The 18,779-nt window shown below is 48.9% G+C and overlaps 1 protein-coding gene across 1 annotated transcript in view; it reads left to right on the top strand.

Moving 5' to 3' along the window:
• Nucleotides 1-18,779, top strand: part of LOC135915556 (adhesion G protein-coupled receptor B2-like) — a 704,549-nt gene that overhangs the window by 409,387 nt on the left and 276,383 nt on the right. Inside the window, exon 4 of the mRNA XM_070526411.1 lies at nucleotides 18,343-18,412. Coding sequence (XP_070382512.1) covers nucleotides 18,343-18,412 — 70 coding nt within the window. The remainder of the gene's footprint in view (nucleotides 1-18,342; nucleotides 18,413-18,779) is intronic.

Raw genomic sequence — 18,779 nt, forward strand, 5'->3', positions numbered from 1 at the left:
AAATAACTGATTTAGAAGACAGGAGCCACCGCTCAAAGCTTATTGTTTTTGGAGTACAAGAGGAACCCGGGGAATCTGAGGCTGACTTGAAAAAGAAGGTTCTAACTGAAGTTTTTGCAGGAAAGCTTAATGTATCTTGCAGTTCTGTGGGCAGAATACACAGGCTGGGCAAAAAGGCAACAAACCACCCTGTAATTGTGTACTTCCAGGCCTATAACGAAAAGCAAGAACTCTTTAAAAACTGCAAGAAACTAAAAGGCAGTAATATTTCAATACAGAACGATTATTCACGAAACACACTTAGGAAGCGTAAATTACTGTGGGACAGCGCAAAAACAGAAAGGGATGAAGGGAAAAATGTTACCTTGATAAATGACAAGCTGCGAATCGAAAAAATGCTTTACACCTGGGATGACAGCGATAACAGCAGAGTTCAACTCGGTGATAAAAACGGTTATCAAAGCAAAGACTGAAATCCACAACCTCGTGTTAAGGAATTTCGCTTACTTAATATAAATGCACGTAATGTTGTAAATAAATCGGAGGCTTTGGAGGCTATCTTGTTGATTCACAATCTACACGCCGTAGTTATAACCGAGACTTGGCTGAGAGATGATATTGATGATGAAACTGTTTTCCCCCGCTCTTATCAAGGTTTTCGCCGTGATAGAGCAACACGTGGAGGGGGAGTTGCGGTCCTGGTGAATCAAAACACAGAGGCACACATGTTGCAGCAAATAGCTAAGCATGAAACTGTGACTTTAAAACTGTCGTACGGGGGTAGATCGTTTGTGCTTTTTGCTGTATACAGACCACCTGATTCACCACCTCAATATTTATGTGATCTGGCCGATCACATGTCTAAAGTTCGCCGGGATAAAATATACTTTGTCGGTGATTTTAATCTCCCAAATATTGACTGGAATATTCCCTTCCCTATTACAAACAATGACATAAATGCTTCACACATGTGTGATATTATGCTGACTCACAATTTGCAACAAGGAGTTAAGCACCCAACGCGCATACACGGTGAAGCTGCATCTATTCTCGACCTCGTCTTTCTCAGCCAAGAAACAGAACGTTTTACTGTTTCAGTTGAAACTGGGCTATCTGATGACTGCATGGTGGTTTTTACTTGTCCCATTCAAGAAAATGTCGACAGTGAACCAGCAAAAATTATTTCCGCGAAAAACTTCTCCAGAGCTAATGATGAAAGTGTGTTCGACTACTTCAGCTTACACCTTGACATGTTTCGAGGACCTAATGTTGATGAACTCTGGAATAAATTTAAAGAAATCTGTACGTACTGCATTGATAACTACTCTCCTAATAGAACAAAGAAAACGTGTAAAAAACTCCTTGGATCACGCGATGAATAATACATTTGAAAAGAAAAATCAAACGACTGAAGCGTGGGGGTGCCTGTCGAAATATAGTTAAAATACATCAGGCTAACTTCACAAGCGTTTTGCACCAGGCTTTCAGTATAGCCTGCCAAATTTTCTTCGTGACTCACCACATAAGTTCTGGGAATTTTTATCGAAAGAGAAAAAAACAATTAGGCGCATTTCATGTCAAGGTGTGCAGCTTGCTGATAAATCGCAAATCTCTGAGGCATTCAATGAGTATTTTCAGTGTTTTCCCATCGTGGTTTATTTGTTCAACCCAGTACCATGTCTCCCAACTCGACCCCCGACATTGTTTCTTCATCTGGCGTATTCTCCATGCTACTCAACCTCAAAACTAAAGCATCCGCTGGACCTGACGGGATACCAAATATTTTTTGCGCCGTTATGCAGGAGCCATCACAGAGTTCCTGGTTGTTATTTTCCTCAAATCATTTGAAACAGGAAACATTCCTACCGACTGGAGGAAAGCGCGGATTGTGCCCGTGCTGAAAAAGGGTGATACTGCCTTGTTTGCTAATTATCGTCCCATATCAATAACTTCCACATGTTGCGAACTTGCTGAGCATATCATAGCTAACTACATAACTACATTTCTAAACGATAACAAGGAACTTACCCCCCATCAGCACGGGTTTCGAAAAGGCTTTTCCATTGTCACTCAGCTAACTTCTGTAATTCATACTTTTGCAAGTGTATTAAATAGCGCTGGTCAAATGGATGTTATTTTTTTAGACTTCAGCAAAGCCTTTGATGTTATTTCTCATGCCAAACTAATTTACAAACTTGAACTTATTGGTCTTCCTAATTTCATAGTTCGTTGGATTTCCTCATACCTTTTTCACCGCACACAATTTGTTTGTATTGATGATTGCTATTCAAATCACCTGCCGGTCACATCAGGCGTCCCACAGGGAAGCGTCCTCGGACCTCTCTTCTTTTTGATATATATCAATGACATTACTAACGTTATAACTACCCTTGTTCAAATTAGATTATTCGCAGATGACTGCGTTTTATTTCACCAAATTACTTGCCAAGATGATCAAGTTTTACTAAACTCCAATCTTCAGAACATACATACATGGTGTAATAAATGGGACATGAAGCTAAATTTAGAGAAAACAGTATACATGACGATAACTAACAAAAAGGCTTCCTTCTCATTTCCTTACAATATTTCATCTCACCTTCTGACCGAAGCCAGCGAGTACATGTAGGAGTTACTATAACGAAAAACCTTAGCTGGAATAAACATGTATCAAACGTATACTCCTCAGCCTTTTGTAAACTCTGCTTTCTTAGACATAAACTAAAACTTGCCCCACCCGAACTTAAAAAATTAACCTACTTTTCAATAATAAGGCCATCACTAGAATATGCGTGCACCGTCTGGGTATCCCTACACTAAACGTAACATCGAGGCCCTTGAAATGATTCAAAGCAAAGCCGTCCGTTTTATTTTTTCAAAGTATCGTGTAACTGACTCACCAACGACCCTCATGCGAACTCACGGTATTGAAACATTACAGCTGCACCGGAAAATTCAAAGACTGAAACTACTTTTCTCACTAAAAAACCATAAACTGTCTAAGAATGCAGACCCCTTCCTTAAACCTAACACTAAGCGCGAAACACGAAATCATCATGCACAATCATTAACTCCTTACAGCGCTAGGATTAATGCCTTTAAATACTCATTTTTTCCACGCACCATTGAGGAGTGGAACAGGTGTCCGCCAGATCTTTTAACCAGAGCTTATTCTTTTGACTCAATGTTTTCTTCACAGCATTTAATTTGAGAGCTATTTATTTCTACCTTTACTTTTTGTATTTTGCATCTGAGCCTTGTGTTTATTGCTGTATTTTGGGTCACAACTTGTATTTAACATTTTTCAATTTTGCTAATCCTGTTCTTTTTGCATATATTATGTATTCGCCCCTCCTGCTTGGACCTACTGTAGGCCTGCAGTATGTTCTAAATAAATGAAATAAATAAAAAAATAAATTATGCGATGCTTTGCAACTGGTGTTTGTCGAATCCTCGATGACGTTCAAAAGCAGTCTTTGTATCGTCGGAGAAAACTTCTGATGCGTTGCTGCTTAATCATAGGAAGACTTGGATTTACGTCGAAGTCTGGTTCGGGGACTATGACGCAAATTTCACGGTGGAGCATTAGATGTCGGTTACCCTCGATGCCGCCTTCTACGTCAGCGTTTGTTTCGGTGCCGACAGAAATAATAATGCCGGAGCGCAGCGGGATGCTCACTTGATCTTCGAGCACACTCAAGGATTGGTGAGTACGAGAGCACTCCGGTGGTATCGCTTGATCTTCCGACAACGTTATCGATTTTGACTTCAGGTCTATGATTGCGCCGTGTTGGTTCAGGAAGTCCATGCCGAGAATGACGTCTCGTGAACACTGTTGGAGGATAACGAAGGTGGCAGGGTAAGTCAGGTCATGAACGGTAATTGTCGCCGTGCAGATTCCAGTCGGCGTAATGAGGTGTCCGGCAGCGTTTCGAATTTGAGGGCCTACCCACGCAGTTTTAACTTTCTTCAACTGGGTGGCAATGTGTCCAATCATTACGGAGTAATCGGCCCCTGTGTCCACTAAGGCGGTAACTGCGTGGCCGTCGAGAAGCACGTCGAGGTCGGTGGTTCTTTGTGTGGCGTTGCAGTTAGGCCTTGGCATCGGATCACGGCTGCGTCGTGTTGAACTGAAGCTGAAACTTCACGTCGTCAAGTCGTCTTTCGTCGTTGTAGTCTTGGCTTTCTGACTTCGTCGGGACGGTGGCATGTCGTTATTATGTCGTCGAGATGGTCTTTTCGAAAGTTCGTCGGCGGCGGAGGATCTTCGTCAGTTCGATGAACAGCAACCGCACCTCCATCGGTTGCTGCTTTTAGTTTTCCGGATACCGTCTCGCAGAGCGGCCCCAGGCTGGGCCGGTGTATGGTCGGCGCTGCGGCGACAGGTAGCGGCCTGGTGACGGCGAACGGGACGGTCATCGAGGGCTCCACTTAGTGGCGGCGAGGTAGTCGGCGATATCGCGAGGTCGTTCGCCAATCTGTGGTTGTGACGCGTTAACGGCGAACTCTCGAATTCCCATCTCCCTGTATGGGCGTCGACGGTAGATGTGCCCGGCTTTTCCGCAGTGATACTAAAGCGAACGGTGGTCGGTGGTGCGCCTACCATCAGTCTTCATTGGAATGCTGCGTGGGGCGATGGGTTGGCGTGCGGACGGCGGGGGTGGTGGTGGACGACGGAAGTGTGTCGTCACTGGGCCCTGCCCTGGACGCGAAGGGGGTACGTGACGGCTGGCTGCAGTGGTGTAAGTCATCGCTTGTGGCTGAGGCTGCGGCAATTCAAAGGCTACTCCGAGTTGTTGTTGGAGCTCCTCACGTGCCGCGTCGACAATCGAAGCCACTTGAGGCTGTGATCAAGGGAACAGCTTGTATAGGTCCTCTCGCACGACCGCTCGGATAGTCTCACGCATGTCGTCGGCGGCCAGTGAGTCAACTCCGGCGTAGTTTGTCGAGTTCGCACGGCGGTTGAATTGCTGGTTCCGCATTTGCAGTACCTTCTCGATGCTGGTGGCCACGCGAAGAAACTTGTCGACGGTATTCGGTGGGCTCCATACTATTCCGTTGAAAAGTTTCTCCTTTCCACCATGCATCAGTGGGCGGACTTTTTTTTTTGCTCGGACATTTCCGGGTCGGCATGGCGGAATAGGCGGCTCATTTCTTCTGTAAAAATCGCGGTAGTCTCACTCGGCAGCTGCACTCGGGTTCGTAGTAGTGCTTGGGCTCATTCTCGGCGTACGACGCTTGTGAAGGTCTTCAGGAAGCCGCTTCTGAAAAGGTCTCAGGTCGTTAAGGTGGCTTCTAGGTTCTCGAACCAAGTCCTGGCAGCGTCTTCCAATACGAAGAAGAGATGTCGCAGTTTGTCATCGCCATTCCAGGTGTTAAATGCAGCGACCCTCTCATACGCCTCAAGCCAGGTTTCCGGGTCCTCGAATGTTGAACCGCGGAACGTCGGAGCCTCCCTGGGCTGCTGCAGAACGATGGGGTTGCTGGAGCTGCCATTGGGGTTGCCAGTGCCACAATCTTCTTGGTCTTCTCAGGTAGAAGTCCGTGCACCGGGGGAAGCTGCTGTAGCCGGCGGCTTTCTCGGTGTTCCCGGACGATGTTGGTGTTGACTTTGCGGTCCGGGCTTGGATTACGGCTTGTCGGGGACGTCCGGTACATGAACGCACAAGCACCTCCACCAGATGCCACGTGGTGATGACGTTGAAGAACACAGTAGCAACACAATGAACGAAAAAACTAACTTTTATTGGGGGAACCTGTGCCCACAAGAACAGGCTACACTTATAGCACATCGATAGCGGCGAACACAGTCGGCGGTCGCAGAAAATCTGATCAGCGGGTCATGCGCGTCGGCTTTTATACATCAGTCGTCGACTGTGCCAGAGTAATCGCTGGGACCCGCCTGCCTTCCACAAAGTTCTACATCATTCGCGTCGCGCACACATGCGATCAGATTACACAAGGTTCGGTCACAGACAGCGGATGGAAGCATCGATAACATTCCAGAAACTTCCGATACGTGCAGGTGCGTCCTGCACTCTGCGATAACATCTGTTAGTCGGTGAAACGTGTCGGCCGATAAAGACAAGTGCACGTGTCAATATCAAGCATATTTATTTCATAATCGCAGGAGACAAAAGATCTGATCAAGAAACGCCAATGTATGAAAGCCTCTAACCCTACAGCTAGAATAGAACTGGCAGAACTTTCTAAGTTAATCAACAAGGGTAAGACAGCGGACATCAGGAACTATAATATGGATAGAATTGAACAGGCTGTCAGGAACGGAGGTAGCCTAAAAACAGTGAAGAAGAAACTAGGAATAGGCAAGAATCAGATGTGTGCGTTGAGAGACAAAGCCGGCAATATCGTTACTAATATGGATGAGATAGTTCGAGTGGCTGAGGAGTTCTACAGATATTTATACAGTACCAGTGGCACCCACGACGATCGTGGAAGCGAAAATGGCCTAGAGAAATTCGAAATCCCGCAGGTAACGCCAGAAGAAGTAAAGAAAGCTTTAGGAGCTATGCAAAGGGGGAAGGCAGCTGGGGAGGATCAGGTAACAGCAGATTTGTTGAAGGATGGTGGTCAGATTGTTCTAGAGAAACTGGCCACCCTGTATACGCAATGCCTCATAACCTCGAGCGTACCGGAATCTTGGAAGAACGCTAACATAATCCTAATCCACAAGAAAGGGGACGCCAAAGACTTGAAAAATTATAGACCGATCAGCTTACTGTCCGCCGCCTACAAAGTATTTACTAAGGTAATCGCAAATAGAATCAGGAACACCTTAGACTTCTGTCAACCAAACGACCAGGCAGGATTCCGTAAAGGCTACTCAACAATAGACCATATTCACACTATCAATCAATATCAATATCAATATATCAATAGAAAAATGTGCAAAATATAACCAACCCTTATATATTACCAACCCTAGCTTTCATTGATGACGAGAAAGCATTTGATTCAGTCGAAACCTCAGCAGTCATGGAGGCATACGGAATCAGGGTGTAGATGAGCCATACGTAAAAATACTGGAAGATATCTATAGCGGCTCGACAGCCACCGTAGTCCTCCACAAAGAAAGCAATAAAATCCCAATAAAGAAAGGCGTCAGACAGGGAGATACGATCTCTCCAATGCTATTCACCGCATGTTTACAGGAGGTATTCAGAGACCTGGAGTGGGAAGAATGGGGGATAAAAGTTGATAGAGAATACCTTAGCAACTTGCGATTCGCTGATGATATTGCCTTGCTTAGTAACTCAGGAGACCAAGTGCAATGCATGCTCACTGACCTGGAGAGGCAAAGCAGAAGGGTGGGTCTGAAAATTAATCTGCAGAAAACTAAAGTAATGTTTAACAGTCTCGGAAGAGAACAGCAGTTTACGATAGGTAGCGAGGCACTGGAAGTGGTAAGGGAATACATCTACTTAGGGCAGGTAGTGACCACGGATCCGGATCATGAGACTGAAATAACCAGAAGAATTAGAAAGGGCTGGCGTGTGTTTGGCAGGCATTCTCAAATCATGAACAGCAGGTTGCCACTATCCCTCAAAAGGAAAGTGTATAACAGCTGTGTGCTACCAGTACTCACATATGGGGCAGAAACCTGGAGGCTTACGAAAAGGGTTCTGCTGAAATTGAGAACGACGCAACGAGCTATGGAAAGAAGAATGATCGGTGTAACGTTAAGGGATAAGAAAAGAGCAGATTGGGTGAGGCAACAAACGCGGGTAAATGACATCTTAGTTGAAATAAAGAAAAAGAAATGGACATGGGCCGGACATGTAATGAGGAGGGGAGATAACCGATGGTCATTAAGGGTTACGGACTGGATTCCAAGGGAAGGGAAGCGTAGCAGGGGGCGGCAGAAAGATAGGTGGGCGGATGACATTAAGACGTGTGCAGGGACAACATGGCCACAATTAGTACATGACCGGGGTAGTTGGAGAAGTATGGGAGAGGCGTTTGCCCTGCAGTGGGCGTAAATAGGCTGATGATGATGATGATGATGATGATGATGATGATGATGATGATGAAGTTTTGTTTACCTTGTAGTAGCAGCCAGAGTCCATACAATGACCTTGTAGTAGGCAGTAGCTTCTGTGTAGTGCATGGAGTGTGTTGGTTTATACTGGTGCCGTCCTCATTACTGCATATCTGGAACAGAAATTTTGACTGCATCAGAAATTGAATGAGCACAATTTTGCTATATAAAATGCGAAAAGGCGAAAAGGTGCGACATATACATTGTAATGGTTTATGACTACAGAACACATGCAAATGTACAGTGTTTGTTCTAAAGTGCTTAAGCTGCATAGTAAATAAGTATTGTTACTCTCTCTAAAATTGATGTGAGAACATTTGTGCGATAGTGTATACACTAGAGGAGATCACACTACTGCTTTCGCAAGAAATAGATGAAAGGCATGAAGCTATTAGAAAGGATGCATTTTTTTTTCTGCATGAACGTGATGCACCGATTCAGTACTGCAAAAATAAATGTCCTGAGGTTAACCACACTGAACAGCAGGAAGATTCGGAACCAACAGGTACGAAATATGGGTGAATTATCGTGCGTGCAACTGTTTGATAGATTACATTCAGTACTTTAGCTTCAGTTTATCAAAGGGTTATTCGGTTCTGTGAACGAATGAAGTTGCTCGCAGACTTGAAAAACCTATATTGATAAGGCTACTCGGTAACCCATGGCTACAACGAGATGAAACATGTGTCGAGACTTCAGATATCGCTTTCTCTTTCGTGAATGCGTGTATAACGATGGCCTCGCAAGTGAAAGTTTATTTCGAAAACAGCAACGGAGGGTCCTGACTGCTCATATTTAATGCAGCATCTAGTTTGTTAACTTGCCTTCGCCTGTAAGTTAACGAGACAAATATATTGACACGTGTACTTATCTTTATCGGGCAACCACGTTTCGCCGCTTAACAACTGTAATCGCACAGCGAGGGACGCGTCTGCATGTATCCGACGTTTCTGGAAAGTTATCGACGCTTCTATCCGCGTGTCTGTTGTCGCAGAACCTTGTGTTATCAGATTTCATCGCGTGACACGAATGGTGTAGAACTTTGTGGAAAACACGCGGGTCCCATCAGTTAATCTGGAACATTCGACGACTGATCTATAAAAGCCGACGCGCTTGACCCGCTGATCAGATTTTCGACGATCGCCGAGCGTGTCCGCCGCTTTCGTTGTGCTATAAGTGTAGCCTGTTTTGTGGGCACAGGTTCGCCCAATAAAAGCTAGTTTTGTATTCCACCGTACTGCTTCTTTCGTCACCGTCACTACCACGTGACATCTGGTGGAGGTGCTTGTGCGTTCATGTACCGAACGCCCCCGCAAAGCCGCGATCCAAGCCCAAAGCCCGAGGACAAGACTAACATCGCCGAAGACCAGCGTGCTAGCCGCAGACTGCAAGGACTGCCCCCAGAGCACGGACTTCTACCTGAGTCGACGAAGAAGATCGTGGTCAAAACAACCCCAATGGCTGCCCCAGCGTCCCCCGTTATCCTACAACAACCTCGGGACCCACCGCCCTTCCATGGAGCAGCGACTGAAGACCCAGAATCCTGGTTGGAGACCTACGAACGAATCGCGACTTTTAACAACTGGGACTCCGACGACAAGCTGCGGCATGTATACTTTGCCTTAGAAGATGCCGCCAGAACGTGGTTTGAGAACCGGGAGTCGACCTTGACGACATGGGACCTCTTCCGTACCGGCTTCCTGCGCACCTTTACGAGCGTCGTGCGCAAGGAAAGGGCCGAAGCCATGCTGGACGCCCGAGTGCAGCTACCTAACGAGAACGTCGCCATCTTCACGGAAGAAATGAAACGTCTGTTCCGCCATGCCGACCCGGATATGCCTGAGGAGAAAAAAGTCCGCCTTCTCATGCGTGGTGTGAAGGAGGAACTTTTTGCCGGAATGGTACGAAGCCCACCGAAGACCGTCGACGAGTTTCTTCGCGAGGCCACCAGCATCGAGAAGACACTCGAGATGCGAAACCGGCAATTCGACCGCCGCACGACCTCGACAAACTACGCCAGAGTTCAGTCACTGGCCGCCGACGACCTACGCGAGACTATCCGAGCTGTCGTGCGGGAGGAGCTACAAAAGCTCTTCCCATCATCACAGCCTCAAGTGACTTCGATTGCCGACGCCGTGCGTGAGGAGCTCCAACAACAACTTGGAGTAGCCCCTGAATCGCCGCAGCCTGAGCCGCAAGCGATGACCTACGCCGCCGTAGCACGCCGTCAAGGACCCCCTCCGCGACCGCGCCAGGGCCCTGTCACGCCACAGTTCCGTCGTCCGCCGCCGCCGCCGCCGCCAGCACGACCACCCGTCGCCCAGCGCACCTACGCGAGGAAGACGGACATCTGGCGTGCTCCTGACCACCGCCCGCTCTGCTACCACTGCGGAGAAGCGGGTCACGTCTACCGACGATGTCCGTACAGGGAGATGGGACTGCGAGGTTTCGCCGTCAACGCGCCGCGTCCACAGCTTCGCGAGCGCCCACGTGACATCGCCGATTACCTCGCCGCTACTCAGTGGAGCCCTCGACGGCCGTCCCGTTCGCCATCACCAGGCCGCTACCTGTCGCCGCAGCGCCGACCATACACTGGCCCAGCCCGGGGCCGGTCAGCGAGCCCATACCCGGAAAACTAAAAGCAGCAACCGATGGAGGTGCGGTTGCTGTTCGTCGAACTGACCAAGATCCTCCGCCGCCGACGAAGACGACGAAGAAACCATCTGGACGACCTAATGACGACACGCCGCCGTCCCGACGAAGTCTGGAAGCCAAAACTACACCGACGAAAGACGACTTGACGACGCGACGTTCCAACTTCATTTCAACACGACGCAGCCGTGATCCAACGCCAAGACCTAACTGCAATGCTAGACAAAGAACAACCGACCTCGACGTGCTTCTCGACGGCCACAAAGTCACTGCCTTAGTCGACACAGGGGCCGATTACTCCGTAATGAGTGGACACATCGCCGCCCAGTTGAAGAAAGTGAAGACCGCATGGGAAGGCCCTCAGATTCGCACCGCTGGAGGACACCTCATCACGCCGACTGGGATCTGCACGGCAAGAATAACCATTCATGACCGGACTTACCCTGCCACCTTCGTTATCCTCCAACAGTGTTCACGAGACGTCATTCTCGGTATGGACTTCCTGGACCAACACGGCGCAATCATCAACCTCAAGTCGAAGTCAGTAACGCTGTCGGAAGATAAAGCAATGCCGCCGGAGAGCCCTCGTAGTCACCACGCCTTGAGTGTGCTTGAAGATCAAGTGAGCATCCCGCCTCGCTGCAGCATTGTTATTTCGGTCGGCACCGAAATACCCGCTGACGTAGAAGGTGTCATCGAAGGCGACCAACGTCTACTGCTAGACCGTGAAATTTGCGTCGCAAGAGGGATCGCTCGACTACACGGAGGGAAAACTGAAGTGTTGCTGACAAACTTCAGCCAAGAGTTCAAGCACATCAACAAGGGCACGACGATCGCGTACATCGAGGAAATTCTGGAAACCAGTAATGCGTTTGTCCTCTCGGATTCCGCCGCATCTACCCCGACGACCATGGTTCCCGAACCAGACTACGACATTAATCCAAATCTCCCTATGATTAAGCAACAGCAGCTGAGAAGTCTGCTCCGACGATACAAAGGCTGCTTTTCGACGTCATCGAGGATTCGACAAACACCAGTCGCCAAGCATCGCATAATCACCGAGGAATGCGCTCGACCACTCCGTCAGAGCCCTTACCGAGTTTCGGCGCGAGAACGTGAAGCTATAAGAGAACAAGTCGACGAAATGCTGCGCGACGACATCATCCAGCCATCGAAAAGCCCGTGGGCATCCCCTGTTGTTCTGGTAAAGAAAAAGGACGGAAGCCTACGTTTCTGCGTCGATTATCGGCGTCTGAACAAGATCACGAAGAAGGACGTATACCCCCTGCCACGGATAGACGACGCATTGGATCGGCTCTGCAACGCTAAATACTTCTCGTCCATGGATCTCAAGTCTGGCTATTGGCAAATAGAAGTCGACGAAAGAGATCGCGAAAAGACCGCCTTCATCACTCCAGACGGCCTCTACGAGTTCAAGGTTATGCCATTCGGACTGTGCTCGGCGCCTGCAACGTTCCAGCGCGTGATGGACACGGTTTTAGCAGGATTGAAGTGGCAGACCTGTCTCGTATACTTGGATGACGTCGTCGTCTTCGCCGAAAATTTCGACGTTCACCTTAGGCGGCTGGCAACAGTACTAGAGGCCATCAGGACATCAGGACTTACTCTGAAGCCGGAAAAGTGCCGCTTCGCTTACGAGGAGCTTCTATTTTTAGGCCACGTCATCAGCAAATCTGGAGTCCGCCCCGACCCGCAGAAGACAGCTGCCATAGCAAAGTTCCCACAGCCCATCGACAAGAAGGCAGTGCGTAGATTTCTTGGCATGTGCGCCTACTACAGGCGATTTGTCAAGAACTTTTCACGCATCGCTGAGCCGCTGACGCAGCTAACTAAATGTGACGTCGAGTTCAAGTGGGAAACGCCGCAGGCCGAGGCATTTCAAGAACTCAAACGACGCATGCAGTCGCCGCCCGTACTTGCGCACTTCGACGAGAACGCCGATACCGAAATCCACACTGACGCCAGTAGCCTAGGCCTCGGCGCCGTCCTGGTCCAGAGAAAAGATGGACATGAACACGTGATAGCTTACGCTAGCCGGTCGTTGTCAAAAGCGGAAGGCAATTATTCTACAACCGAAAAGGAATGCCTCGCCATCGTTTGGGCTACAGCGAAATTTCGCCCTTACCTATATGGCAGGCCATTCAAAGTCGTCAGCGACCATCACGCCTTGTGCTGGCTAGCGAATTTAAAGGATCCCTCAGGACGGCTGGCACGGTGGAGCCTCAGACTACAAGAATACGACATCACTGTAACATACAAGTCCGGACGAAAACACTCAGACGCCGATTGCCTATCACGCGCCCCCATTGACCCGCCGCCGCAGGATGACGAAGATGACGACGCCTTCCTTGGCATGATAAGCGCAGAAGACTTCGCTGAGCAGCAACGGGCAGACCCGGAGCTAAAAGGCCTGGTGGAATATTTGGAAGGGCACACCGACGTTGTCCCCAGGGCATTTAAGCGCGGATTATCTTCCTTCACGCTTCAAGACAGTCTACTCGTGAAGAAGAACTTCTCACCAGTCCGCGCCAATTACCTTCTTGTTGTCCCGTCAGGACTTCGTCCAGAAGTATTGCACGCCCTACATGACGATCCGACCGCTGGACACCTCGGTTTTTCCCGGACACTATCGAGGATTCAAGAAAAGTATTATTGGCCGCGCCTGACCGCCGACGTCGCCCGTTATGTCAGAACATGCCGAGACTGTCAGCGACTCAAGACACCGCCGACAAGGCCAGCCGGATTACTACAGCCAATCGAGCCTCCTTGCCGACCATTCCAGCAGATCGGGATGGACTTGCTGGGACCCTTTCCGACGTCAACAACCGGAAATAAGTGGATCGTCGTGGCGACAGACTACCTCACCCGCTTCGCTGAAACTAAAGCACTGCCAAAAGGTAGCGCAGCCGAAGTGGCGAAATTCTTTGTCGAAAACATCCTGCTTCGACATGGCGCCCCAGAAGTCCTCATCACCGACAGAGGAACGGCCTTTACAGCGGAGCTTACCCAAGCCATTCTGAAATACAGTCATACAAGGCACAGGAGGACCACGGCCTACCACCCGCAGACGAATGGCCTTACGGAGCGGCTGAATAAGACCCTCGCCGACATGCTAGCGATGTACGTCGACGTCGAACACAAGACCTGGGATGCCGTCCTGCCGTACGTAACATTCGCTTACAACACGGCGGTGCAAGAAACAACACAGATCACGCCGTTTAAGCTGGTTTACGGCAGGAACCCGACGACGACGCTCGACGCCATGCTGCCCCACATCACTGACGAAGAGAATGTTGACGTCGCTAGCTATCTCCAGCGCGCCGAAGAAGCTCGACAGCTCGCCCGCCTACGGATCAAGACCCAGCAGCGTACCGACAGCCGACACTACAACCTCCGACGACGCTTCGTCGAGTACCAGCCCGGCGACCGTGTTTGGGTATGGACCCCGATTCGCCGGCGAGGACTCAGTGAGAAGCTGCTGCGACGCTATTTCGGACCCTACAAGGTCATCCGACGTATTGGCGCACTAGACTATGAGGTCGTGCCAGACGGCATTTCGCACTCACAGCGGCGCCGCGCACGATCTGAAGTGGTCCACGTGGTGCGCCTTAAACCATTTTACGGACGCTGATGAACTTCGTTAGTTTGTTGTTTTCTTTGCTACGAGTGCTTTTCTTTGTTAATTCCGTTTGTTTGCAGCATCGGGTCGATGCTTTTTAAGAGGGGGGTAATGACACGTGTACTTATCTTTATCGGGCAACCACGTTTCGCCGCTTAACAACTGTAATCGCACAGCGAGGGACGCGTCTGCATGTATCCGACGTTTCTGGAAAGTTATCGACGCTTCTATCCGCGTGTCTGTTGTCGCAGAACCTTGTGTTATCAGATTTCATCGCGTGACACGAATGGTGTAGAACTTTGTGGAAAACACGCGGGTCCCATCAGTTAATCTGGAACATTCGACGACTGATCTATAAAAGCCGACGCGCTTGACCCGCTGATCAGATTTTCGACGATCGCCGAGCGTGTCCGCCGCTTTCGTTGTGCTATAAGTGTAGCCTGTTTTGTGGGCACAGGTTCGCCCAATAAAAGCTAGTTTTGTATTCCACCGTACTGCTTCTTTCGTCACCGTCACTACCACGTGACAATATTACATAGCGATGGAAGCAGCGAAGTTAAACGACTCACCGGTATTTCCGTTCCCAGTGGCAGCAGGATTCGGCTCCCATTTCGATGCAGACGTGTTCGAATAGGCTCACGACTGAAACCTAGCTTTCGGGCTTACACCTGAAGTTAAATAACGCGACATATTGAAGCGCAATAAACTGGTGTTAGCACAAAATAGCCAACCGATGTACGAAGCAAAGAATCCGTACCTACCGAGCACGCAAACATACCGGTAAAAATTTTAAATGCCTGCGGCCACACCTCCACTATACCTCACATGCTCTGGGAGTGCGGATCGACATACCCCAAGTTCATCAAGGAGGAGTGGGACTCGCTTTTGCGTAGCCCCGCTCTAGAAAAGCAAATCCTGGCCGTCCGGCGTGCCCGCGACCGGGCTGGTGGGCTAGACCTGCCGGTCCCGACGTGGGATTAGCCGGGTGCGCGACGAGTTCGCATCCTCGCTGGACCTACAATAAAGTTTATTCACTCACTCACTCACTCACTCACTCACTCACTCACTCACTCACTCACTCACTCACTCACTCAGGTCATGTGGGATGTCGATGATGCTGAACGCTATTTTGCTTTTAAAATACCAAAAAACAACAAAGTTGGTACTAAAGAGTACAATATAAAATAAGGAATGATAATTTTGTTCTATTTGTCATGTAATAAAAATGCTTCGTTTATTCTTGAGGAAAGTTTGTAGGTTAAAATGGCGCTTACTACGGTGCCCCTAGCGGGAGATATTGCGCTCACGGGGGAACCTTTTCGTTGGTGTACTATGGCTGTGTTTTTTAGCAGCACCGCGCGGTCTATGTTTTCGCCCTCTGTGGCCATTTTACGAACTTGAGAGTGTTCGGGGCCTGTTGCGCAGTCGAAGCAGATATGTTAAAGGTTGCCAGCTGTTCCTTCCGACATTATGCCAGCGGTGGTGGCTGTAGTGGCGTGTGTTGGAGCTAATTTTTATTTCTTTTCCCCAAACAATATGTGTAAGATCAGTGCTCTCTTTACCTTTTTTGTGCTGTGTCGCTTGACAATATTTTCCTGCATTTTCGCGCCATTAAGTGGTCAATGATGGCCTGCAAGATTCGCGCGCGCCGCTTTCACGTGCAAATCTCGAAGGCCATGAGACAACGCGTTAGGAAACGTCGTTCTTGTCGTCGTTATCGTTTCATCATCGTTTCTTTACCTGAGGTAGAGGCGTAGTGTCCCTTTTCCCGGGGGTGGAGAGGGGGTGACCAAGATGGCATTGCTCAGCGGCGGGCGGGAGAGTAGGTTGGTCTTGGATGTTATCGCGAAATTCGTGGGCCCAGCGATTTTTAATACGTAAGCATTTCTGTACTTACCGAGCAAGAAAAACCATGCGTCCGTCAATATCGTACCGTACGATATCTTTCAAAATAGAACCCACAGCAGCGAGTGCATTCACCTTCATGCTAATTCTCACTTCAACGCGACCGAAGCGGCGAGAACACAGCGCTCACGAAGCTCTCAGAACATGCCGCACTATGCACTTTTTGCAGATCACTTTCAAGATAACTGCACGCGCGTCTGTTTTCAAAGCTAAGTAAACGGCGAAGAAGTGGGCACAGTCTGTCCGCATTGCAGTTCGCTTTCAAGATATGGTTCGCGCGGCCGTGCCACTAGCAGCCACCGCCGGAGAACGCTTGATAATGGTTCGACGCGGATGAGTGAAGTGCTAATGAGCGATAACGGCTCCAAATGAATGGAACGTCATCAGCGCACCTGGCACTGCCACTGGCAGTACTTTGCTCGTTTCATTCACTTTGCGCCGCCGACCACAGCAGCTCGTGTCACCGCAGCGCTGTCGGTTACACTCGTCGGATCAAGCTTCATAACATTGATGATGACATAGGACTGCGTGTCGATAAGCCAGTGTCACAATGCTAACGCATACTTAGGCAACTCCCAGGGGAGTTTCTGTGTGATTTTTTTTATCGGAAAAGTGCAGTCGGTGGTGATCCAGACCTGACAATGCATGTAAGAGGGGGTAAAGCTTTTCTTTTTATGAGATTCTTGCCCAGCTCCCAAAGATCTGCTCAAGCTAAGACTAAGCTCAGGCTGTATGTAGATTTTTTATTGTGGCATGCCCTGGAATCGCCATGAGTCCTCCTGTGTAATGACATTAAAGCAGTATTCACGTCCAAAAGAAAATGCAACAGGTAATTGGGCTGCCTATGGTTTTTGGCCCGGCGGCAGCTCCCCTCCCCGCTCCCGCTTTTGTTGAGAAGTTAGGGTGAGGGGTCGAGAAGAACTTTACACTCCCTCTCCAAAGGGGCGTGGCCAGAAAATTTTTCGTGTGTGGTTGGGGACGGGACGGGGGGTCCTAATTGAGCGTGGAGGGGAAAGGAGCTGGGCCAGTGCCAAAACTAGCAAAAATCTTACTGTTAATAAGCCTTGCAAGTGCCCGGCATGCCCCCTTGGCTACGCCGCTACTCCCCATCCTCCCCGCAATCGACACAATTGAGCTATCAGGACGTCCATTACACGCATGCATGACATAACATGAATGACATGCCACGAAGCTAGCATGGATGTCGTCCGATCTCGTCATCAGCCTATTTTGATGTCCATCGCAGAACGAAAGCTTCTCAAGCGATCTCCAATTACTCCTGCTTTGTGCTAACTGCTGGTTCCACGTGCCTTCAAATTTTCTACTTCCATCACGCCTACCTTATTCTCAGCCGTCCTCGACGTTGCTTCCCTTCCCTTAGCACCCATTCTGAAACTGCAACAGACCTGCGGTTCTCTGCCTTACGGCATGGTCCGCCCAGCACGACTTGTTCCTCTTAATGGAGACCAGAATATGAGCTCTCCCCGTTCGCTCTCTAATCAACATCGCTAACTTCCCGTCTATTATCATCACGCCTAAAACATTTCATGGCACCGCTCATTGCAGCAAACAAACTACTTTTCCAGCTTAAGCAAAAACTTACTGCGTAGGGTATGCATAGCATTCGCCTGATTCGTCCAAATTACACAAGTGTTCTTGTTGCCTTGCACTAACAATCGTATTGTAGACCAAATATACGACCTAAGCTTAGTTCTTCAGGAGGCTCTGTTCGGAGTTGAAGGCGGCTATAGGCGTGTGCAGCCCTGTCAATATGCGATTAAATTTGTTGCTGGCAAAGCCCTTTGCCTGTGTGCTAATACATATTATTTGAGGTGTCAGCCATTGTTTATCAAGTTTTCATGAAGGTGATAAAAACCAATGTTTCGATAAACCAAGCGATTTTTTTTTTCATTAGCACTTATACAGCCTTCGGTGACAGGTAACGTGCTATATATTTACAATGACAAGTAAATAGACGGCTTTTCTTACTTGTGCTTACGAACCAATTTTATGCCGGAAGACTCCATATGCAGCTACTTTTCACACATATTTCCTTCACGGAATATTTAATACTGCTTATTTGCAGGTTTTCCGGCCATTGTGACGGGTGCCTCCGCCGGGTCGCTTGGGGACAAGTATACCAGACAAGGCCAAATGTGAGCACGGCACGTCTCTGGAGGAGCGTCCTTCGATACAGTTTGTGGGGTTATCGGGAGCCGCTTTTAAGAGAGACGGCATCGTAAAATGCAGCCGACAGATGCTTGTGAATGTCGCGGTCAAGTCACAAGTTGGCGTCGCGTATATGCTCCCGGTTTCTTTCGAAATGCTAGTTCAATGCAAGGAAAACAGAGGGAAGGCGGAAGATGGCAATTCAAGACGTTGGCTCCCGCTTTCACCTTGTTCTCGTTTTGCACATAGTCCAATGCAAGTACCACGACAAAACAGAAGATAACTTGAACACACACCCATGTCGTTATTTCATGTGTCTGCTGTCCATATTTTCTATTGTGTCCTCGTCTTGAT

This window comes from Dermacentor albipictus, chromosome 9, assembly GCF_038994185.2.
Source record: "Dermacentor albipictus isolate Rhodes 1998 colony chromosome 9, USDA_Dalb.pri_finalv2, whole genome shotgun sequence".
Taxonomy (NCBI): Eukaryota; Metazoa; Arthropoda; class Arachnida; order Ixodida; family Ixodidae; genus Dermacentor; species Dermacentor albipictus.